The sequence below is a fragment of the Hyaloscypha bicolor genome (genome assembly GCF_002865645.1).
Source record: "Hyaloscypha bicolor E unplaced genomic scaffold K444scaffold_118, whole genome shotgun sequence".
Lineage (NCBI taxonomy): Eukaryota > Fungi > Ascomycota > Leotiomycetes > Helotiales > Hyaloscyphaceae > Hyaloscypha > Hyaloscypha bicolor.
The window spans coordinates 1,558,977-1,581,774 of record NW_020194620.1 but is presented as its reverse complement, the minus strand read 5'-3'; the positions used below and the strand labels follow the sequence as shown (position 1 = coordinate 1,581,774).

General features: G+C 50.8%; 9 protein-coding genes across 9 annotated transcripts; 5 read left to right on the top strand and 4 right to left on the bottom strand.

The window, feature by feature from the left end:
• Positions 1-188: 188 nt before the first annotated feature.
• K444DRAFT_65554 (cysteine proteinase) lies at positions 189-2,728 on the bottom strand. Its single transcript, XM_024886017.1, has 7 exons — positions 1,979-2,728; positions 1,871-1,921; positions 1,666-1,811; positions 1,451-1,613; positions 1,272-1,397; positions 1,139-1,223; positions 189-1,080 (listed from the first exon to the last, which is right to left on the bottom strand). The coding sequence occupies exons 1-7, from the start codon at positions 2,265-2,267 to the stop codon at positions 498-500; spliced, it is 1,443 nt and encodes a 480-aa protein (XP_024733388.1). The 5' UTR covers positions 2,268-2,728; the 3' UTR covers positions 189-497.
• A 161-nt stretch (positions 2,729-2,889) lies between these two features.
• K444DRAFT_65238 (S-adenosyl-L-methionine-dependent methyltransferase) lies at positions 2,890-3,923 on the top strand. Its single transcript, XM_024885788.1, has one exon. The coding sequence runs from the start codon at positions 3,008-3,010 to the stop codon at positions 3,707-3,709; it is 702 nt and encodes a 233-aa protein (XP_024733387.1). The 5' UTR covers positions 2,890-3,007; the 3' UTR covers positions 3,710-3,923.
• Positions 3,924-5,209, bottom strand: K444DRAFT_65237 (uncharacterized protein). The gene is made up of 2 exons (XM_024885787.1): positions 4,847-5,209; positions 3,924-4,781 (listed from the first exon to the last, which is right to left on the bottom strand). The coding sequence occupies exons 1-2, from the start codon at positions 5,074-5,076 to the stop codon at positions 4,139-4,141; spliced, it is 873 nt and encodes a 290-aa protein (XP_024733386.1). The 5' UTR covers positions 5,077-5,209; the 3' UTR covers positions 3,924-4,138.
• Positions 5,210-8,196: 2,987 nt separating this feature from the next.
• Positions 8,197-9,895, top strand: K444DRAFT_616312 (CAP-Gly domain-containing protein). The gene is made up of 2 exons (XM_024880904.1): positions 8,197-8,830; positions 9,303-9,895. Exons 1-2 carry the CDS (start codon positions 8,573-8,575, stop codon positions 9,792-9,794), a joined length of 750 nt encoding a protein of 249 aa, XP_024733385.1. The 5' UTR covers positions 8,197-8,572; the 3' UTR covers positions 9,795-9,895.
• A 580-nt stretch (positions 9,896-10,475) lies between these two features.
• Positions 10,476-12,429, top strand: K444DRAFT_485265 (DUF726-domain-containing protein; the record flags this gene model as incomplete). The annotated part of the gene is made up of 2 exons (XM_024873091.1): positions 10,476-11,455; positions 11,565-12,429. Coding segments are annotated over 2 exons (1,845 nt in total), but the record flags the coding sequence as incomplete, so codon positions are not given.
• A 171-nt stretch (positions 12,430-12,600) lies between these two features.
• K444DRAFT_535727 (uncharacterized protein) lies at positions 12,601-13,092 on the top strand (the record flags this gene model as incomplete). The annotated part of the gene is made up of 1 exon (XM_024875315.1): positions 12,601-13,092. The coding sequence occupies one exon, from the start codon at positions 12,601-12,603 to the stop codon at positions 13,090-13,092; it is 492 nt and encodes a 163-aa protein (XP_024733383.1).
• A 730-nt stretch (positions 13,093-13,822) lies between these two features.
• K444DRAFT_693997 (uncharacterized protein) lies at positions 13,823-15,780 on the bottom strand (the record flags this gene model as incomplete). Its single annotated transcript, XM_024887850.1, has 3 exons — positions 13,823-14,693; positions 15,229-15,479; positions 15,595-15,780. 3 exons carry the CDS (start codon positions 15,778-15,780, stop codon positions 14,264-14,266), a joined length of 867 nt encoding a protein of 288 aa, XP_024733382.1. The 3' UTR covers positions 13,823-14,263.
• A 1,268-nt stretch (positions 15,781-17,048) lies between these two features.
• K444DRAFT_616309 (uncharacterized protein) lies at positions 17,049-17,748 on the bottom strand. Its single transcript, XM_024880903.1, has one exon. It carries the CDS (start codon positions 17,280-17,282, stop codon positions 17,076-17,078), a length of 207 nt encoding a protein of 68 aa, XP_024733381.1. The 5' UTR covers positions 17,283-17,748; the 3' UTR covers positions 17,049-17,075.
• A 323-nt stretch (positions 17,749-18,071) lies between these two features.
• Positions 18,072-19,771, top strand: K444DRAFT_632874 (uncharacterized protein; the record flags this gene model as incomplete). The annotated part of the gene is made up of 3 exons (XM_024883532.1): positions 18,072-18,314; positions 18,364-19,340; positions 19,387-19,771. The coding sequence occupies 3 exons, from the start codon at positions 18,072-18,074 to the stop codon at positions 19,769-19,771; spliced, it is 1,605 nt and encodes a 534-aa protein (XP_024733380.1).
• Positions 19,772-22,798: the final 3,027 nt, after the last annotated feature.

Here is a 22,798-nt window from a genome sequence, read left to right as displayed (position 1 = left end):
ATGTTTCTGGAAAGTTGATACATTTTAAGAATAATGTTCAAGTCAAATGTTACCACGCCCGTCAGTCGATGTCCCAAAAGCTCCTAGAACAATGGAAGTGTGATCTATGAGAATGTTCAAGATCGGGTAGAACATTAGCCATATCACGTCTGGCCATTTGTTAGACAACACATAAATTCAGACTTCATAGGACGCTCAGACACAAGTCACTCTATCGAAGATGAAGCTTTTGAGGCCACAGCGGGCAGGAGCAATCAATTCACTCATGTGCTGTATCGCCTTTCCACATAGTATCTTCCCAAACTCCACTAATGCCAGCGCTACCGAAAAACAGTAAAAACAGCCGCCGAACTGCAATGCCACAAAGCCACCATAATACACTACGAGGCCATTTTTCATTGTACCACAATCTATCTATTTTACAGTAACAAGCCACATTCGTTCCGACCTAGAGTAAATCATGGATCAAGCTCGAGAGGAAGTGAGGTATGACCTCCTCACTTCCTCTCTCGCTGGAAGAACAGAAGGTACGGGGTCCAGCTCTTTCCCTTACTTCCTGGGTCGAGTGCCACGCTTTCCTTTCCTCTGATGACTCTCGCGTCATCAAAGATGTTCCAGTTTTGGTCCTTTCCTCTCGCAACACAGCGGTAGTGGCCGCCACCCGTTCCTCCCGAGTGCTGGACGACAGCCGCGAGGCTGTATGTCGAGTTGGTCTTGTTTGTACTCGTCCGATATGCGTTCAGATCGAGGGTGGACGAGAACGGGACTGGGTGCTTGTCTTTTCGCCCCATGGGGTCGAATCTCATCATCTGAAGGATGACGACGTCGGGGGAGTGCGAGATCAGACGAGAACGCCGGTTGTCGGACGTCTCCTTGCATTCGTCGCATTTATACCCTTCGACTGAGTACGAAAAGTACTTGTTCAAGTACTTTGAGAGATCGCCGTTGATTCTCGGCAGAAGCTCGACTGAGAGAACACCTTCCGTCTCACCAAAGTTAGTGCAGACGTGGCCGCACTTGGTACAGCTAGTCGACGAATCGAGGCTGAAGTTGATGAAGGCGTCAAGATAGGCATATATCCTGATTGTTCTAGATTAGCTTGTGGGTATTCGGTCATTGCAGCAGAGGAGCATCTTACTGTTGAGGTAACTGCTCGCGCATCTGTCCGATCAGCCAAGTGAGTTGCTCATCTGGATCGGCTTGGCCGCTTTGGCTCCAACCATCTGGGTTTTGTCAGGAAAATCTCAATAAACCAGAAGATGGACTCTTACTGGTCTTAAAGACCTTGTTGACGTTCTCGAGGGCCTTGGTCAGCTCGGCAGACTTTCCAGACCAGTAGGTTTGGATGACAGTACGCAACTGGCAGGCAGCACAGCTGGCTTGCTTGTCTACAATACCTTGATAATGTCAGACATTGTACCAAGAAATTCCAGGTCAGGTATTAACTTACAAGACTCCTCGGAATGGTACGTGCGCAACCAATGTGCGACTTGGGGGCAATGGAGAATTGCTTGGAAGAGGCTGTGGCGATAACAGAGAACTCCAGTCAAGTTTTTCATTCCTTGCTGGGCAGAACTGGGCATACCGCTCCAGTCTGATCGTACTTTCTTGGCCTGAGTCCATTAACAAATGAATGTTCTGGTCAGGAATAGATCCTCAGCTTACCAAATGCCGTTTGCGTCGGTTGGTCCAGTTGTGAGAGAAGTTCTTGGCTCGACGAAGGTAATGATCCTTGTCGGCCTTGGTAATTGGTGTGGGGTTACACTTCGAAGAAACATCTTCGAGGATGCCACAGCCTTCAAGACCAGTCGCTGCCGAACGACAAGTCAGTACGGTGTCTCAATTCAGAATGGGAGAACAAGGGCCATACGCGGTTCAGAGGAACATCTGGCGGGACGCTCACGAATAAAAGAGCCGATTACTAAGAGCAACAGGTCAGTACAAAGTTTCCATTTAGAGTGGAAGAGGGAGGTGGTACCAGGAGCCGACGATACTCTTCTGTGTTTGATGGGGTGGTTGCCGACATCAGTGATGGGGCGGGTACGCTTTGTTGAGGGAGAAGCCGAAGTCGACATCTTGATCTGTTTGATACGAAGTGGAAGAGGAAGATTTCGAGGCTGGGGTCTCTCGGACTTTCGATGTGGGTTCTTGAGAATTGTGTTGTGAGCTTTCGATTGGAATCGAGCGTACGCTTTGTCGGACGAGGAAGAAGGAGAAAACTTCCCAAAACCCTGAGGGCTTTGGTGCTTTAAATATGTTCTCGCCATGGCGATATATATTGTGAGTCCTGCACAATATGGTGTTCGTGGTTTGAATAGGGACAATACTTATTGTCCTCGATCGACAATTGAGGTGTTGCCGTATTATTTTTGGTTGACAGTCTCCTGAATAGCCGAATTTCGACAATGGTATGTTTGTCAAAGTGAATTGGATCCCCAAGCGGGAATCCAGCTCCTAATCTCTCTTTTCACCTGCCCCTAAAATTTCTCCTGAATGTCGGTATATATATTAGAATGAAAGAATGCTCCCTTTGGAGCTCATACAATAATTCTGTACAGGTAATTATTGAATATGGCATCGAGGCGAATTTTTGGTGTCGAGGATATTTGTCGATTGCAGGCTAATTGAGTCTTAGGTTTTGGCTACCTAATGTCCCAAGAAGAAAACGAATGATGGCATTCATATAAAGCTTTGGATGGTTTGAATCCAGTCGTAGGTAAGATTTCATGGGACTCTGAACTGATGAAGTGAGGTTAAGAAATTTGTCACTTTTCCACGCCTCACTCGGCCCAGCCCGCGTCCGAAAGGGGCTTAGTGGGGGCCCGAGCGCGAGGCTACGGAACACATATTTATCCGAAATATTTCTCTGTTTCTTTGCTTCGAAAAGCTCAACAATGACGAATACCGGATCTGTATGTCTCGGGAAGCTGCTGAAAGTCGGCAAGAGACAATGAAGAGCTTGATTTGACGACACCTCTTTCAGTACAATTTCTGTACGTAAGAAAGTATGGCCGCTGAGCAGGATCATCTTGCCCCGGAAAAGTACGAGGAGCAGCACGTCCACGAGGTCTACGAGCAAATCGCGTCGCACTTCTCCTCGACGAGATACAAGCCGTGGCCTATCGTCGAGACGTTTCTACAATCTCTCAGCCCCGGCTCCGTCGGGCTGGATGTGGGGTGTGGCAATGGCAAATATCTCACTGTCAACCGGGATGTCTTCATCATTGGTAGTGATCGGTCCTCGAACTTGGTAAAGATTGCGGCGGAGCATGAGCCGCATTCTGCTGTTGTTGCTGACACGCTCGCTCTACCGCATCAAACAGGCAGGTTTGACTTCGCGATCAGTATTGCTGTTATTCATCACTTGTCGACGCTGGAGAGGAGGAGGGAGGCTATCAAAGCTATCTTGGAATGTCTGAAGGAGGGTGGAAAGGCTTTGATTTATGTGTGGGCGTTGGAACAGAAGACCAGTAGGAGAGGGTGGGATGAGGGTCATGAGCAAGATGTCATAGTTCCTTGGGTTATGAAGACTGGCAAGAAGAATCCAAATGAGGATGGTTCCACAGAGAAGACGTTTCAAAGGTATTACCACCTCTACCGGTCTGGAGAACTAGAGGAAGATATTGTCGGAGTTGGCAGCGAGGTGTTTGAATCTGGATATGAAAAGGACAATTGGTGGGCGATATGCCGAAGACCTTTGAAGCCTTGAAGCTGGCTGATGTTTGCGAGATAATCGAGAGAGTGGCTGGTCGCGAGAAAAGAGAAATTTTACTGGCAAGCAACAATCACATCGCCGGGTGTGGAGCAACGAATCCAACGACTCTGACCTAAGAAGTTCGGGGATCAGCAGTGTCAGGTCGACGAGGTAAAGTCGGGGCCTGCTTTCGTCAAGCAAAAGCTTGATGTTATTGTACAAAATCCCTAATACAGTTCTAAGAAGTTTACCAATGGCCCCATCCTACCGTAACCCCAATCATATGCAAGTCACCAATGGATATCTCTCATGCAATGCCATGCTGCGCAATGCTCAATGCTCGAAAACCCAATACTAAATGCACAAGGTCTCGCGATCGTCCATCTATTTCTCGCCAAAGCAATCCTGGCAACGCCGTTCTTTCCCTTTCCTCGCCCCTTCTTTTCACTGTCTGCGACGACTCGTCTCTCTTGGTCCCATGTCGGGGCTTGCTCGCCGTTTGCCCTCAGGTCTAGCACCACCCATCATCCCGATAGCTGGTAGCAGAGGGCCAGGGTTGGAGTAGCCCCCTCCCATCGGCATCGACATGGCATACGCAGGCGTATTGTACGGACTGACTCCAGTGGTCATCTCAGCTACGCTGGGAAGAAGTTGACTTCCTCTTCCCATACCCATCGCCATCCCTTGACCAATAGCCGCCAAAGCCAGACCGTCGCTTGGACTTGCCGGTGGGACAGACCTTGGAGTGCTGTCTCTACGAGCAGCAATCGTCCGCGCCGAGCCTCCTCCACTACCCTTGGTGCTGCTTGAGCCGCTGTGAGCAGTTGCTGGTCTGCTGAAGTGTGCGCCAGATGATGAGTGACCACTCATGGCGCTTGACTGGGACTGGCTGTGCGAGTGTCCCCGAGTCGGCGAAGATCGATGGCTTCCTGGCGGTGCATCCACTGTGACACTTGACAGAGAGAATGGAACTACACCAGCTCGACGCGCCATGTCGGCCTCACCAAGTTGCCAGTGCATAGCCTCTGCTGCGCGCCACGGAACCGCCATTTCTTCCGCAACCTTGGACCACATTTCTGGCTTGAATCTGAATCACCAAATTAGTTTTTGCCACCACAACAGTGTTGGGAAGTAGCTCTGTAGGGGTACTACCTCTCATAGAGTCTTGCAAGCTTGTTCTTCCGCTCCTCATCCCATTCACTTCTCCTCTCCAGGTAGTTTTGATAATGGAGCCGGCAACTAATGGCACTACGGCCTGGGAGTCTCTTGGAGATGTCTTCCCACTTCATCCCGCCTCCTCTCAGATCGATGATCAGAGCATCTTCCTCTGCCGACCACTTGCTTTGCTTTTTAGCAGGAGACTCTGCTGGATGGGCGGGCATACTGCGCTTCCCACCGGCGCCACTACTGGCGAGGGCATAGGAGGGAAGCTCTGCCGGCTGTCCTGTTGACGGGATCGAGGTTGATCTGGTGTGGTGTCTATGTGTGGGCGATGATGAAGTGGACTCATTTGAGTCTGGAGCCTTGAGGAGAAGGGAGATATCCACGGTGGCGGTCTGAGGTCGCCGATGCCGTCAAGGCTGAAGGATCATATGCGAAGGGTGGCACGGTCTGTAAGTAAAAGTTGCCGGGTAGATCTGGGCTCGTAATGCGAAGCCTTGTCGATACCAGGCCAGATGAACGAGAGTCGAGGGAGGCTGACTTGCAGTTTATCCGTGTTGTCGAGTCCAAGTTATCAGATCATCAAAAGCAAGAAACCACAAAAGGCTCTCCCGAGAGATGTAATAGATGTCACTGGGGTGAAACAAGACGTGAAGTTTTCAAGATTTTGTCAGGGTATTCGATAGGGAATCTTGAGACGAGGTACTTCCGACGAGGACACCGTTCCTATTTCAGGGCTTCAATGAAAAAGTGATGGGCTCGCGTAGATCAAAGCCGCCCTCAGCATGATTGGCAAGAAGACGCGTGAGGACTAGCCAATCGCAAAAGATGAGACGAGAGTAGGAGGGAAATGCCAGCGCCAACGGAACAATACGTCAAGAGGTGCTTGCTGAGCTTGAGAAGACAAGGAACTTGTTCGAACTCATGATCTCCAGCGGGTACATGGTTATAGCTGGACGGACAGTCGGGAAGATGCTCTATGCAGATGAAGTGTGCTAGCCATGGTGGGGGAGTCAACAGGGGTGAACTAGTGTGGAGGAGTGTGCTGGGGCGTGGCCACGACTTCATGCATGAACATGAACAAGAGAAATGCTTGCCATCTTTGGGCTGCTGAGTGTTGGCGCCGTCCCTGGCAGATCCAAGGCAATGGCGGTTGAAACCACCCGTCGAGGTGTTGAAACTCTTATATAATCTCTGACTTCGGTGCAACCCCTCGAGACCGTTTTGGGTGTATGTCTGTGCGCAATCCCAACATCACAGACATCTATTGTTGCATTGTACCTCTAATTGTTACTTTAAGACGAAGCTTGTCCGCCCGCACCGGGAAATTCATAAGTCCGGTTCCAGGGCCCAGTTAGCATGACCTCCAAACTCATCAGATTTTGGATTGCCCTCTCGAGCCAACGAACTGGCGGTCAAGTTTGCAAGGGCTCAGTCCAGAGGCTCAGGGATCAAGGTATATGATCTCAATGGCTTGCAGCGCCTCACAGAGGATGCCATGAACCACGATCTTCGTTTTCTTGCCGGGTGACCGAGGGAAAAATTAGGCCATTTCCAGACTGAGGTGACCGAGTTGAGCAGCTACTTTAAGCCACTGAATCCTGCGCCGGTGGCTGAATAGGCCTACGACTTGGTGACAGCTTGGGTCGCATCTTTGAATAGATCTGGAGAGACTTGGTGCCTAAACAAAGCAATATGCTGCTGCGTTGTCAGACGCTCAGGTTTCGAAGGAAAAGAATTCTCCGTTTGCACCGGGGTTGCTTCACCTGCCCTCAAAACAAAGGGCACAATCAACGCGGTGCTTGCCCATTGTCGGTTGACGCTGTCGGGTCCTCACATATGGCGGTGTAAACGCGCTTGTCATGTGCGAATGCGCCTAACGGGTAGATGGTTGAGGACCGAGTTGGTGGGCTTCTCCCGCCCAGACGCAGACCGGGCACCCAAGCAAGAAGTGCATCAGCAGAACCCGAAGGTACAGCAAATGCGGGAGACAATTTCTGGCGGAGAGGGCGTTTCTGGAAACGCGGCCTAAAAATAACGACGCCTTGGCCTAGAAGCATTATCCCGCACTGAAAATGGGTTCCATGGAAGCGGTGAATGTTAGCATCTGCCTTCGAGCCATGATGGAAGAGTTTTAGCTCGTACATTGGCACCTCAGCATCAGACGAGTGCCGATTTGCAACGCGGGTATCAGCAATACAGCTGCATTCAAGGCTATATGCTGTGCATTAGCTGGGCTGCATTACTGGAGAAGGCCGTGCTGTCATTGTTTTTTCGCCACGACTTGTGGCATTCAGGGCTTAGGGCTGGCATGCAGCTGCTGCCCAAAGCCGTTGCGGGGGCTTGCCCGTTTGCTCGGAAGTGTGAACAATAGGATTGTAGGATTGATGGACAGGGGCGGAGAAAGGGAACGGAAGTGGCAGGCGGACATCGACAGCCCTCTTTCTCTCTTCGTCGTTAGGCAGTGTAGGCTCGCGGCACAAGCGTCCTTTGGACCCCTGCCGATGTTATGCCTTGTCCTGGCCTCGCCGCAGCACGCAAGTCAAGCCGCCGTCCTAGTACCGTAGTAGCTGCCTCGACCCGCAGGATGCTCTCAGCTCTGAATCAGAGTGGGGAAGAAGATCGTTTTGAGAGCTCAGAGCACGCCCAGGGCAGGACCTAACTGAGATCGAACTCGTGCGATCGTTGTGGCTGGAAGGGCTGGCAGCCTGGCAGGGCTGGCAAGGCGGGCTCGTCTCGACCCCATGCTGGTTTGAGCGGTGAGGCAGTGACGGTAATTCTCCGCTGGAAACTTGCGTCGCAACGGCATGGGTCACCGTGGTGGCCGATCCGACCTGTCAAGCGTTCGAGGAGCGCCGGACAGCCTCGATGCAGGGACCGAAGATTCATGCTGAAGTTTGCGGGCCCAATGGAAAGCAGCGGAAGAATTGATCTACAAACGGCAATTGACCAATGGGGCGGAAAGTGTTGGAAACCGGCGATTTGTCTGAGCGTCAGATCGTGAAACGGCGTGGTCGAGAACCGTTCGGCCAAGATTATGCTCTGCTGCGGCGGCGTGAGGAGACAGAGTTGGGATGGGACGCAAAGGGCGAACGCGTTCGGGAGTCAAGCTTTTGTGCTGCTTGCAAGAAGAGATGTCGTTGATTGTCGATCATCCTCGCTACCAGGGAGATGTGTGTGGTACGGAGGTACAACATTTGTGGACTTTTTGTGGCTGTGGCTGTGGCTGGTGGGGATGGCTGGTGAGGTGTGGCTGATGTGCGCGTCGACCGCCCCGTCTGCTCGTCGATCAGTTTAGGTCCCGCGATGGTCGCAGGGAACAATGATTCTTGAACCTTAAGCCGCTCTGCTATTGCTATTGCTGGACGTAGATAAAAGTTGAGCTTCTTGCAAGAGGAAGACGCTAGGCTGAATTGGGTCGCCAAAATTCGAGACGTTTTTGCAGGGCAGGGCAAGGCAAGGCAAGGCAAGGCAACGACAGGCATCCCTTGCATCTTCTCCGACTCCCCCGCAACAAACTACTCCGTAGATTGTTCTGAGCTTCCAAGTTCCAGCCTCTTGGAATCGAACATTGGAACGTGCTACGGAGCTTCCAAACTTCGATGCTAATCACTGCTGCCAAACTCAAAGTCGATCGCCGAGTCAGCCCAAACATCCAAAACGCGGAATCCGTACTCCGGACCATTCCCTATCAGATCAACATCGCAACCCTCCACGATGAGCATGAGCATGCACGCCGCAGGGGACATACCCCTCCAGATCACGTCGGAAAACTCCTCCTCTGAACGCCGAATAACCCCATCATGGACCATCGGCCAGTTGAAGGCGAAGCTTGAGCCCATCACTGGCATCCCGCCTCTGTCACAGAAGCTCACGTTGAAGCTCGGAAGTCAGCAATCCGTCCCTATGGAGGCTGCTGATGAAGAGAATACCCAGCTTGGGGTTTTCCCATTGGCGCCGTATGCGGAGATTCACGTGAGTTTTGAGTCCATTGATAGTCGCTTCGCGAAACGTGTTGTGATACTCTCCTTCCTTGCACGTCCGGCCCCTGTCTCCTAGTATCTCTTACTCGGAGGTGTGCAAAATCTGGCCGCACAAGTTCTAGCGTGCATTGCGGGGGCGTTCCCGGCTGTATTTGGCTTTGGTTGCGATGGAGAATGATCATCAAGTGACGGGCCATCTGTCTTGTGCGCTGCTTTCGTTGTTTTGCAGGGATGCGGACAACATTCAAATACTTCAGGATATCACAGTTGAGGATGAGAGGACTTTTATATCCTTTGAATAGGTTGATTCGACCCGAGTGGGTGATTCTACTATTTGCCGGCCGTGCTTTATGTTTCTTACTTCTCGACAAAAGACGGTCCGAATTTTATATCAGCCGCCGGAGTTCACGCCCCGAGGCTGTTAACCAGCCTTACCGCCCAGTTCTAACGTATCTATATCATAGGTTACTGACATCCGCCCGTCGGGAATGCGGCCAAACTTTACCGATGCCTCGCAAGTAGCTAAATATGAGTTGCCCCCTGATGAATACGAGAAAAAGACCGATAGTGTACTGGCCTGGAAGAAGGCACAGAAACTCGGTCGTTTCGATCCTGCTGCCCCTTCTCTCGAGCAGGCTAAATTCCAGGCTCTTGAGACTGAGATCAAGAATAGAGGCATCGAAATTGGCAAGAGATGTCGAGTTGGGGGTCAAGATACGAAGAGAGGAGTGGTGATGTATATTGGGGAGGTCGAGGAGATTCCGGGTGGAGCAGGAAAGTGGATCGGCGTGAAGTTGGATGAGCCAGTTGGGCGCAACGATGGAAGTTTAGCTGGGGGGAAGAGGTATTGGGGAAAGGACGGCGACCCAAAGTCCGGAGTATTCGTGAGACCAGAAAGGGTCGAGGTCGGAGATTGGCCTGTCATTGATGATTTGGAGGACATGGAAGAGATTTGATAACTCTCGCGGCCTCCGAGTGCGGATTAGGTTCACGTCAGTTGCTCAGATACCCGACAGCCTACAGGTGCTTTCTACATAAAAATTGCCGTCATTCAAGACTCAAGTTCATGTCACGTGATGGCCATGCTCCTTGCCTCCCGTCTAGTGAGCTACTCAGAGCGTCCGATGAAACAAGAACATACACAAACTGCTCACGGGCCCCCTTCTACCTTGACTGTATACAAGTAGTCTGTTCCAAGCTATCTTTCCAAATCCGCCCTGTTTGCAAGAATTATAGGAGGAAAGCTCAACCAGAGGCACTAAGCGAGCGAGGCTGAAATTGGCTTGTGCCTCTCCGCTTCAAGCCTTCAACTGCGACGGATCGCGCTGAATCATCCTTCAACAAACATCCAATCAAGACAGCCAGAAGTCAAAATTTTCCTCGATCTCATACGTGAAGGAATATCGTGGCTGCAAGCTGCGCCGCCGAATATAACAGCTTGCCATCCCAACCTGTACAGTACCATCAGGCAACAGCATTTCGGTATAGCTTGTCGATAAAGGTTGCTCCTTCCTCCAAACCATCTAGCCTCAAGACATTGGTTCCAGTATTCTAAAAATTATTCCTGCTATCCATGTCTATTGCAGATTGTACTCGACTCCTCTGTCCAATCGCCGACTCAAATTCGGCCATTCAAGATGGCTCCAATCGCTTCCGATCCAAAAGACCTGAAGCTAGTATTGAATCCAGCGAAGCGCCGAGCACTTTCCCTTCTGCTTGGAACCATCATCTCTCACATGCGCTTCAAAATCGAACAATCATTCGATCCCTCTCCAGACGCCGAAATAGCACTTCCACGTGACCAGCCCCAAGACCCAGAAGAAGAGGCACGGCAAAGACGATTGGAGGCCCGTCTCGAAAGGCCAATGTCCACCCCAAAACTACAAGAGTTGAAGAAAGCAGCTCTCTTCTATTTCGATACTTGGTCGAATGAAGTCCATCAGCAGTTCAAGAAAATATGTGATGGTAGCGAAGATCCACGCTCGGAGCAACGGAGGAAAGAATGGCAGGCTGCGCGGAACCCAACGCCTCCTGCCTATACCCGCAACTCAGACATCGATACCAAGAATCCTGAGCTTGAGGCTCAATTTGAAGCAAAGGAACTCGAAGAAGTGAAGGAGGTCACACTGTTGCAATCGCAGTTCCATCCTATTCAGACACGTCTTACCACCATCTCAAAAGAAGACCGGATCTGTGTTATCAGTTGTATGGTGCTTGTATTGTTGAGTCTGGGACATTATTCTGCGCATTCAAGGGTCTTGCTGTGCTATCTTACTTCGGCCTTTGCTGTTCCGCTCAGCGTTCTCACGACGGAAGAGAAGGAAATCGCCCAGGCTCTTTTGTTGGCATCTAAAACCCTGACTGCTGATGCCGAGACACAAAAGCGGCGAACTGAGAACGCTTCCTCTCGACGCTGGAAAGTCGGTCTTGCGTCAGTCGCTGGGGCAGCGATTATAGGTGTTACCGGTGGTCTGGCGGCCCCTATCGTCGCTGGTGCCATAGGAGGAATCATGGGGGGCGTCGGCTTGGGTGGGTTGGCAAGTTTTCTTGGTATCTTCGCAATGAATGGGGCACTGGTTGGGAGTCTGTTTGGAGCTTTCGGAGGAAAGATGACAGGGTAAGCCTTGATTTCGTAGTATTTTACTTTTTTTCTCTATGGGAGCTCAACCCGAGCTACTGAACCCACCATGTGGTATCAGGAAGTCGCCATGTTAATTCGGTGGCAGGCAAATGGTAGATAAATATGCGAAAGAGGTAGAAGATTTTAAGTTCATCCCGATAGCATCCGAGTGGGGAGAACTTGGGACAAAAGAAGATGCAGAAGTAGAAGCTCGCAGGCTTAGGGTCACGATTGGTGTCAACGGATGGCTGAATGCCAAAGACGACGTCGTCAAACCTTGGAGGGTATTAGGACGTGACAGCGAAGTTTTTGCACTGCGCTACGAGATGGAAGCTCTGCTCGAACTGGGGAAGTCGCTTCAAAGCATGGTCTCATCTTATGCCTGGTCCTTCGTCAAGCTCGAAATCCTCAAACGGACGGTTCTAGCAACCCTTTGGGCGGCGCTTTGGCCAGTTCACCTGTTGAAGATGGCAACAAGCATCGATAATCCCTTTGCGGTGGCACGCAACCGTTCCGAGAAATCAGGAGAAGTCTTAGCCGACGCTCTCATCAATAAAGCACAAGGCGAACGTCCAGTGACCCTCATCGGCTACTCTCTTGGATCGAGAGTTATCTACAGTTGCTTACGCAGCTTAGCAGAGCGCAAGGCCTTCGGTCTGATCGAAAATGTTGTGCTCATCGGATCTCCTGTTCCTTCTACCCCTGACAATTGGCGAGCCATGCGTAGTGTTGTTTCAGGTAAGATGTACAACGTTTACTCGAACAACGACTATATTCTTGCCTTCCTGTACCGGGCAACATCTATTCAATTCGGTGTGGCTGGCTTACAATCTATTGCTGACGTTGAGGGAGTGAGTAACCTCGACCTCAGCAAGGAGGTGTCTGGCCATCTGCGATACCCGGACCTGATCGGAAAGATTCTGAAAAGAGCCGGGTTTCAGGGAATTGCGGTTGGTGACATGGATATTGAAGGGGATTTGGGGGATATTCAATTGGTTGACGTAGAGGCGGAGGGTCTGAAAGTCGACGCAGATGTGGTACAATCTGGAAGCCAGGCTGATGTTCTAAGGCCTGTTGTGAGTCCTGCAATGTCACCTATTTCTGGCAGCGAAGAACTGGACCCACTCAGTGGAAAGTCCGATATGGACCTTCTCGCAGAGTTGATGGCAGAGCCGGTAATACGACCTGCAGCAGTCACTGCAGTTTCTGCACCTCAGCCTACGATATCGAGCACAGAGGTACCAAACTTCACTCGCGGAATATCCGACCTCGCTCTCGAACATCGAAGCACACCCAACATTCCCTCCAAGACTCAAGCCCTCACCCAATCGCTCACTACCCCAAAATCTCAAACCCACAATTCCGACTCCGACTCCGACGCAGGCGGCATCCAAATGATTGACAATGACTCCGACGACGATTACTCTGGCGAACTCCAAGAATTGTCGCATGAGCCCATCTCAGACGACGATCTCTACTCTCCTTCCTGTCCAGACCAACGAGAAAACAGTAAAGTCCCCCTCGCCGCCGAGCAGAAGAGTCTCGGATCTTTCCCTCGGAGGCTATCCTCTTCCGCATCCGGCTCAGGGGGGAGAGGAGGAAGAGTCAAAGCTTCAGATCTGGGTTTATATTAAGCCTCCTATCTCGCGTCGGCCACCCCTCCTCACCAATTGCAGAGCAGGATGTCTATCTTAGGAAAGGAAAAATCTGAAGGCCAAAGTAGGAAGAGGAGATGGCGGGTGAGACCTTCAGAGGCCAGATAATCTACAAAGAAGGGAATGCAGTCCCAACCTGTGTGTTTCGTTTCGCGCTCTTCAATCGTTCAACTGGCATACCGGATATTCTCCTTGTATCCCGCTAAAACTCGGAGCCTCAACAAAAAGAAAATTATCCCATCCCTGGGATCCAAGTTTCGATCGATCTCTTTCTGCTTTGCGTCTGCATCTGTGTCTGCATACATCTGCACGCACTTCGAATCTGAGATGCATCTCAGATTAGTAAAATACCGCCCTCATCTCCGTACTTACTTGGGGTGGAGGTACTCCCTTTACCCAAGCGAGCAAATCAGGGGCACATTAGGCGAAGCCAGCGCGTTGACACGAAAATAAACCCCCTTTCTCAAGGGGGACAAGAATACTCAAGACGTTAAGTGACGTATGCACGGCTGGGGTAGGCCGAAAGCTTTTTTATGCAAAGTGAAGTGAGGTGGTTGTGCAGATACATGCGGATGTATGCTGTTTGAGGTATTTGTGAGTAGGTGAGGGGCGATGTGTGAGGTATTTTGGGTGAGTTTGGTGGGGATGGAAGTGCAGTCACATTTGGATGCGGAGGAGAGCGCTTTTTTGGTTCGTACGTGAATGGTTTCCGTTGAGATGTTTGGGGAGACTGGGGTAATGTTTGGAACAATGAGAGAGGGCTTGAGAGCTGGCTGTGCTGAAGGGGTTTATAGCCCAGAAATCCAGATTTTGTGCAAATGGATCTGGGACATTGGAGAATTCGATTGAAGAGAGAAACATTATTCTTTACCATTAAGACATCTCCTGGGTACCGCTTCAGAAGCTTCTCCCAGCATATAGTCATACATCATTTCATCGTGCAGCGCCACCATAGCGCTTCGAACTTCCTTGCCCTCCTCTCTCTCTCCCGCCTATAAAGTCCACCTGCCACCTACCTTGTCCCAAGGGGAGAACCTCGCTCCACTGCCCATAAATCCGATTCGGGGTTCCGGCGTCGGCACAAAGCTCATGCGGAGCCAACCAACATCCCGACGATTTTCACAGAACCAAACATGCAAGTTCGAAATGCCTACACAGAATCGAACATCGAGAAGAGCTTCAGCAATCCGTGGAGGGCTTGTGATACTCTTGCAAGCAGACATTGACGAAGCAGAAAGCCTTGATCATGGCCCTGATCCCCTGCCAATTTCGATATCGGGGTAAAAAAAAAGCCCACGGCGGGGGGAAGCGTTGTTTGGATACTGATCGCAACGCCGATCGTGCTTGGTCTGCGCCGGGAGTGAAGAATGCCTTCTCCGTACCGAGGAAAATGCGAGTCTGGCGTCGCGGACTTGGCGCGGCGGAAGACCGGTGGTGGATTGAGGGATCCTTTCAAATCGCCGACTGCGACTGCAGAGAAATCGAAGATGGGACCCAAAGTCGCATGCCGCCAGCTGGATTCCTGCCGGTGGAGTTTCGAAGGTTGCTCAGTTTCTAATACACCATTGCCACTGTAGACCCTGACAATTTGTTAGAAACGGGCTAGTCCTAAGGTACCGGATGTGTTGAATCCCAGGGCGGCCGGAGAGGATATGAAAGATCGTAGATACTGTGGAGGTCGTAAAGGTCGCCGTAGCGGTCTATACAAATACAGGGGTGTCGAATTGAAGAAAGGTTGTACATCGAGACGAATAGAGGTCGCCGTGACTAGCCTTGCCAAAAGCCGAAGGCCGTGGCGGTGCCGTTCTCTCTGTCATTATATGGTGACCTGCCAGTCACATGCGAATTGAGCGCGCTGCGGAGGGTAAAGAAAATACAGAGCACTTTGAACGGTATTGGAGCGTCTCAACCCCATTCTACGTCACCGACACGGCCGTCACGATAGCTGCGATTCGAACGGCCTCTTCTCGGAAGAGAGATTTCTTCTGCAGACCGCTTGCTGCTAGGTGCTGATCTCCAGGAACAGCAATCTACCAAGTCGAATACGAAAAGGATTGCATGCGAAAGACTATATCTCTTAGCATCTGGTTCTAGAAACAGAAGGAGATTACTCACGCTAAGGTCACGGCTAGCCAAATTTCAATGCCATTGAATGGATCTGCCGTGTAGTCTATAGTGCTTACAATTTGAGTCTTGCCCCATTTATCGAAAATGAGCATGAAGAAGCTCCAGACGAGCAGGCCTATTGCGATTGCATCGAGCCCGATGAGCACGAAAGGGTTGACGCGGTGGATCGAGAATTTGAGAGTGTGACGGCTGATGAGTGCAGCGACTTCGGCGGTATCAAGGAAGAATGGCAACAGCGTCTGTAAAAGATTAGAGTCTATCTTGCTCGCTCGGTGACTGACGATGTCGCGATATTTGGGGCAGCGAAAAAGGGGAGTTCGCTTGAGGGGATCCACAATTTCCTTGTTTACTTACTGAGGCGAAGACAAATCCCCATGTCTTATGGATCTTGATGACGACAAAACCAGCGATTGCGATTCCAGCGAGACTTGCGATTATTCCAATGATTCGCAGGACAAATTGAACTCTGAATAGCGCGGTAGGTCTGGGTTGAGGGCCTTGAGGCGCCCGTGAGCCTGTGGAAACGATTTTCTGAGGCATCATGAAGTGTACGGCCGTACGACTTTTGTAAAAATTGACAGAGGATAGTTTCACTAGAAGAAGATCCTGATTATTTTTGTAGATGGGCTTGGGGGGAGGTCGTAGAGAGACCTCCCTCCTATGTAAGCCCAAGCCATTGCTGGGCCAGCTTCCTTTTCCTTCGGCTTCGGGTCGGTAGATATCTGAAACTCCATAAACTTTACTCTATCTTACGCATTATCCTATCAGCAAATGGTTTTATTCCATGGAACTCAAATGATTGTGTATCAACCAACCAGCAAGATCTGATAATTGGCCGCCCTGGCTCTGTCGCCAAATGAGGAGCATTTATTGGGTCATCAAACTTACGCGAATATGCGGGGGTGACCACCTCAAACATCAAGTCAGCCTGTGCTTTGGTTTGAGAAATCAGCTTAATGGTTTCACAACTCAAATAACGTTATGAATACATTACTCTACCTTTAGCCTGTGAGCTCTGCCCAAATTTATTGCCGTTGAGCAACTGAACGGGCCGCCAGGACTGAGAACCCGAGGCAAACCATCCTGAGCAACTTGTCACGTGCGACAATAGAACAACCCCTGCCAAAACCTTAAAAAGATAATAATGATTGGGAAGAAGCAATCGGGCCATGGGAAGGGTACAGTTCATCTGGTCGTCCGAGTCTGACTTTTGACTCGACAGCGCTTCTGCTTCCTGTGGACCAAGCTCCGGAATGACTTCGTCTGAAGAGCAAACGCTCTGCTCCAGTCGTCATGCTTCGGATGGCAGGATGGTGTCGGCCAGCACGGAGGCCGGCTCTCACGGATGCCAAACTAATGGCTGGCAGGTGTGGGGGGACGCGAGGAGCAAGGCTGTGAAGCGACCACATATGTCTCGTGGATGACTTCTGCTCGAGACCTTCTCCTCTCTCATCCGAAGCAGCCGAGAACGAGGGAGGTCCGAAGAGTCCGGAGGCTTGCAGACTTCCCAGCTTCTCCAGGATACAGACGAATCGTGTGAATAAATGAATTGATGAATTGCGTGCAAAACGCATCTGGAGGATGAATTGGGAATCTGCTTATTGCTATTGCATGCGCATGTGCATGCACCAAGGGCTGAGCAGTGCTGTATGCGGAAGGTTGGACGATGCAGGTGCCGGAAAGATTTGCGAAAGAGCAAATGTACCAGAAGGCTTCGGTGCATTAGCTTTTTTTTATGCGCACGTGACCTGCTTTGAGGCATTTGCCCTCGAAGTGCCGGAGATCTGATTCCAAACCCTAAAGCCATGACGCCTTGGGAGACCGCGAATGCGACTCTACGATGCTCGCTTGGAAAGGGAGACGAGAGACAGATGATGGTAATGCCTGATGGCGCTGGTGACTGTGGGCCGATGACAGTTCTGTGATGATTGCAAATACTGACCATTTGCGTTATTGGGTTGGCGGAGAGAGGAGAGAGGCAGTGCAGACCAAAAGATTCCAAACAATCCGCAATTCCCAAGAATCCAGTCCACTCGTGGCATCCAGCTCGCGTCTGACAACCCGCTGTCGCACACCTCGGCCCCTCTCAGTGGTTGCTGGTTCATAGTGGCCCATCTTCACGTCCTTTCGCGACCTCCTCGACCAGGCGCGTGGCTGCTGAGACGGCAGCCGTGGTGCGTAAGCTGGTGGTGCATTTGCAAAGGGCGACGGAGGTCCAAGAACCCGGGCTGCGGCCCTGGTGGCGATCCTGACCACCAACTGTTCCCCGCGCCCAGCAACGCCAAAGAGACCGACTGTGGAGCAGCAGAGGTCGTGGTCTTGGTGCTGGCCTTGGGGGGCCTTCCTGTGAAAAGTGGGCGGGAGGAAGCGTGAGTGTCCACCCCACAACATTCACCTGCGCCTCGGCGCTGTGCTGCTGCTGACTGTCCTTCCAGCTTCTCGATCTTCGGTCGTGTGCTTTTAAAACCAAGCCATCCCCGTCGAGACCAGACCGACCCGACCAGGCCAGACCAGATCAAACATCACTTCCAGCGCTGCCCATCGTGCCCCGTTCTGGCTTGCCCTGACCCAGCAAATCCCATCACCCTCGCTCCGCCCAGACCCTGCTCATCGGCAGCATATCGATCTTTATCGCATGAGACGTACTAACCTTATCCGTTACTAAGCACCCTCCAAAACGGAACTCGTGGAAGTCGGGTTTCACTTGCTTCACCAACCTCAACCGGCCTGGCCTCTGTAGAACTTCAACATCTTGCTTCCCAGAGCATCTGGATATGTGAGCAAGGGCAACCAACGAATCCCCTTCACCTTTCTTCCCTTTCTGGTAAATAATGGCAGCGTCGACCGTTGCGAGAACGAGAACCATGGCAAGCTTCCTCACTATCGCCCTTGTTGGATTCTCACTCGCTTCCGCTCAATCCGTGTCACCCTCGAACGCAACTTTGCCGGCCTCAGAGAGCGCATCAGAGACCGTTTTGCACCTGGTTGGAGGTCCGTTATTTTCGCAAACGAACTACAACATTGCTCCCCTCACGGCTGCAGCTGGGAAGGGTGGCAGTCCAACTGCCGTTGCTGTAAGTAAATACAGAAATGCTGGCATTCCTTATGGCACACTGCTGACAGAACTTTCCGCAGGCAATCAACCTTGCGGGGATGCTGAGGCCAGTCGATTATAAAAATGCCGACAATGTTTCCCACAGCGATATCGCCTTCATCAGTTGCGATCCAAATGGCTCGAATATCGACTCTTCAACAGTGGTTGGAACGGCCGGAGATGCCAAACCTATGGCCATTCTGCTCTACAGCCAAACAGCTAAGGAGTGTAACCTTACGGGTGACTACAAATTCGCAACGATGTATACGATGGTATCTCTGGAGGCATCAAATGCTCTGATGGCAATGATCCAGCTCTACCCGCAATCATCAGACTCGCCATCAATCCAAGCTCAGATATTTGCCAATGCCACAACTAACCAGCAGAGTTCGCCTTCAGGCTCACCGGACGCCAATAGCCCAGCACCAACAACTGCCGTTGCGATGAGTATTCTATACAGTATCACAGGCATCATCACCTTGCTATTCCTAATCATCATTGCCACTGGTGCCATCCGTGCCCATCGACATCCAGAGAGATATGGGCCACGAAACGGATATGCAGGGAGACCGAGACAGAGTCGAGCAAAGGGACTAGCAAGAGCTATGTTGGAGACATTGCCAATTGTGAAATTTGGAGACCCAGAGCCAGTGAAACCTGGAAGCCGAGATGTCGAATTGGAGTCTGGCAGTAACAATACCCAACACACTACAGCTACTCATCTCTCGACGGTGCCAGAAGCCAATGAAGACGAGGAAGGGAAATCTCCCGCTGTCGCAGCCAGGACGACAACTTTGGGTGTCGAGTCCGGTTTGGGAGCTGCGCAAGCTGAGTCGGTAGCAAGTGGTAACGAAGCTGTACCAAGAGAAGGCGAGCTGGGATGTTCGATCTGTACAGAGGACTTCAAGACTGGTGAGGATGTGCGAGTGTTGCCATGTCATCACAAGTACCATCCTGCTTGCATTGATCCCTGGCTATTGAACGTGTCTGGGACGTGTCCATTATGGTAAGTCATTCTCTCCGAGTTGATATCAACTACTAACCCAGCCCAGCCGCCACGATCTTCGACCAGTTACCTCTGCAACTTCGAATACAGAAAATGCTGCCTCTACCACGGGCGAAGGCAGCGAGTTACCCCCACCACTTGGTGTCGAGGGTGAGGAAGCGGGCAACACAGATGAGGCTAGTGGATCAAACCCTCAGCGTCGAGGTGTGGCCAGACTATTAGATCTGAATCGCCTCCGTCATGCACCACCAGATGAGCGCATAGCCGCGCTCCGTCAACTACGAGAGCAATCTCAACGTGAGGGAGAGCAACCCGAGGACGTCGAAGAGACTAGCCGAAGAGCGCGATTAACGAGCAGGTTACGAGACACCTTCCGAGTCCGCACAAGGGAGCAGGCTGTCACGCCTCCTGCTTCCTCTTCGACAACTTAAAATAAAGAGCACATGCATGGCTCATATATATATAATTACGAAAAGATGGGGCTGGCGACCTTGACATTATGAACAAACGAAAGAATACGAATGATCACATACGACAGAGTTTGCATACTACCGGTACTTTACGATATCTGGTTCTGGGTCCAGGCAAAACAAATCATAGACGGCGTTTACAGGGCGTCTAATTACGGAAAGGGGTTGGGATTTCTGCTTTTGTTTTGTTTAGGCTTCACGAGTGGTGCTTCTATATGCATCGGAGGTTGGATCAGGTCATGGGTTCTGCATGCCAGAGGGATGGGAAATATGGTAAAAAGAGAATGGATAAGGTCATTACGTGATTCCTAGTTGAGCGAACCCCAGAAAGAGGACAAGGGGACGAGATGTCGTATAATGCTTTATTGTAATATATTGCACAATGCGAAGTTACTGTGATAATGCATCCTTGTGCTTCCTTCGACTTGACTACGAGTGTGACAACTTTCTTTATTGGGCCGATGGAGCAAGTAGCATCCGCCTGTTTTCTCGTCTCTCGCCTGTGTCGCTCATTTCAACACTAGATACCTCTAGCTTCATAACGACATTGGTAATGGTAGGGGAAATGTTTGCTTTTAGGTGCGAGTGGCAAGTTCAGAAGTCACTCTACGAGCCTCTTCTAAGCCCTTTTGAGATGAATCCAAGGCGCTATTCTTCTCTCAAAGTGAATCACAACGCTTCGACGTTCCAGAAATCTTAGTACATTAGAAAGTCAGATAAGATAGTCTTTTCAAGTGGAAATAGCTCCTACTTTTCATCTAAAGTTGGCATAAAATGAGTTGCAAGTTGTGCCTCTCAAGATTCACTTTGAGCTCAGATGAATATTGTATCTCTCATCTCAATTGGCCCCAATAACTTCAGCCAATAATAAGTCGATATGCAACAACACAACTTTCCGACGAGTTATAAAGAGGTCTAGCATTTAGCCATACGAGAACCAAGCCTTCACGAGTTGCTGGGACATGTGGAGAAACTCGCTCCGTTGCTTGCGGACGGTTTCCAACTCATCCTGGACACGTTGGCCCTTCTGCTGCAACTTCTCGACCTCTGCTTGGAGTTTCTTGATCTCCTTTTTCTTCACCTTCTCTCTTTGGAGTGCTGCAGCTTCAGTGAGGTTTTCAGGGAGGTGTCTAGGACGCTTGAACATCGGTGCTGCTCCTGCTGGGGCACCCTCTGTCTTTGCTTTTTGCTTCTTGATCTTCTGTCCTTCCATGGGCTGGGGGGTGGAAGCCAGAAGCTGTGGTGGAACAGTTGCATGGCCACTCGGGACCATTCCAGGGGTGTGAGCTTTCGGCTGAGCAAAGGCTCCTGTCGCAAGGACAGACGGCATCGATTTGACCATTTCTGCATAGCTTCTCTTGCCTGTCGCTTGAGAAGCTGAGGCCATTCCGAGCTTGCCAGAGAGGGCTGAGCCCAAGTCGTTCATGGAAGGGGCTGGCGAAAGGGGCTGAAATTGGGATGAGGCTTTCTTGCTGGAACTCTGGATCTTCCTTGGGACAGAAGTACGAAGGGAGTTTGCTGCTTTCTGTCCGCTCTCGGACTTGAAATGGGTTGGGTTTCCGGACTGCGGAAGGGCAGAGTTTAATTTGAAGATTGATAGTATGCCTTGATTTGGATAGCGATGCCTGTACCAACAAGTGTTGGCCAGGCCGAGCTTGAGCTTTGATGTATACGAAGAAACCTTTGCTATTGCTTCATTGTTCTCCCTTAGGTACGTATACTTGCTACACCTCCTTTTGCCATACTATTCCCATCCCCGCCACACACCTATCCGATCCCCAACTTCCAACAGACTCATTAGCCAAGCAAGCGAATCATGGACACCTAACCTTCTAGCTCGCCTCACCACCCGCCAACGCACGACAATCGGCCTTCGAAGCTACTACTCCCTCATCCGCACCCACGCCCCCTCTAAACGCTACATAACCTCTACACTCTCCCTTAATCCAAGCAAATATCTGCCTCTGCGCCTTCCCAGCATCGCCTGTCTCCTTTTCGTCTCCATAATCACACGAAAAGCACGTTACTTCGCCACAGGAGGGAAGAGTACGCTGTTCCCTTGCTCATGTGCGCTGGAATTGTATGCTTAGCTTATTGGAAGAGAAGTGGGTTGTTGTTTGTGAGTGGATCTCGGTGGCGCGGAATTGAATTGGTGTTTAGAGAGGGGGTGGATTGATGGTATTGTTTTCATCTCAAGTCTAGTTGGAGAGGAGCTGATCATCCCCTTTGAGTAAGACAGAAGATATCTTCAATGTACAGAAAGTTCCTGGGACATTGAAGCGATGCGTAATAGAACTCTTTGAGGTTTCTTCAAACCCGAATGAGAGTGAATGGGACATAGGACCCACGGAAAATCTAGAAACAAATCTCATCAAGTTTTCGTGTTAGTTTCAACTGCAGTCTGCATCAAAACAAACCCTTGACTTTGCTGCAAATACTCGGCCAATGGAGGATAAATTGCCTTTACTTCTTCGTACACTCCACAAGAGTAAACAAATATTGCGGACGTCATTATGCACCCCTATTTCAATTTTCATATAAGAGCAACACACTTTTGTCCAATTAAAAACTCCCGCGTCTCAAATATGAGCTCTTCTCCTGTTCTCGCAGTCTGTCTGAGTTGCGAGCAATGCAAGCAACGAAAGACAAAGTGCGACAAGCAGGTTCCATGCCCGGCCTGCAAAATTGCGCGCATTAAATGAGCCACGGTCCAGCGCGCTCGCCGACCTCGGGGAAGGACTGCTCAGCGCGGAGAATGCGAAATTGATACTAGAGTCGCTCGTCTTGAAGATCCTGTGAGGCAATTAAAGGTACGTCTGACTTGGTACGAAGAGTGAGAAGAGTAGCTAATTCTGGAATCTAGGTTCAAGTACAATCCAGCAAGGAACATAATGCCGGCCAGGAGGATGTCCATCTCCTGGGACCTGGGGGTCAGCTGGCCAAAAGTGCTAATGCCCTGCAGAATTATGTTGCTTCCGACTTCTGGGA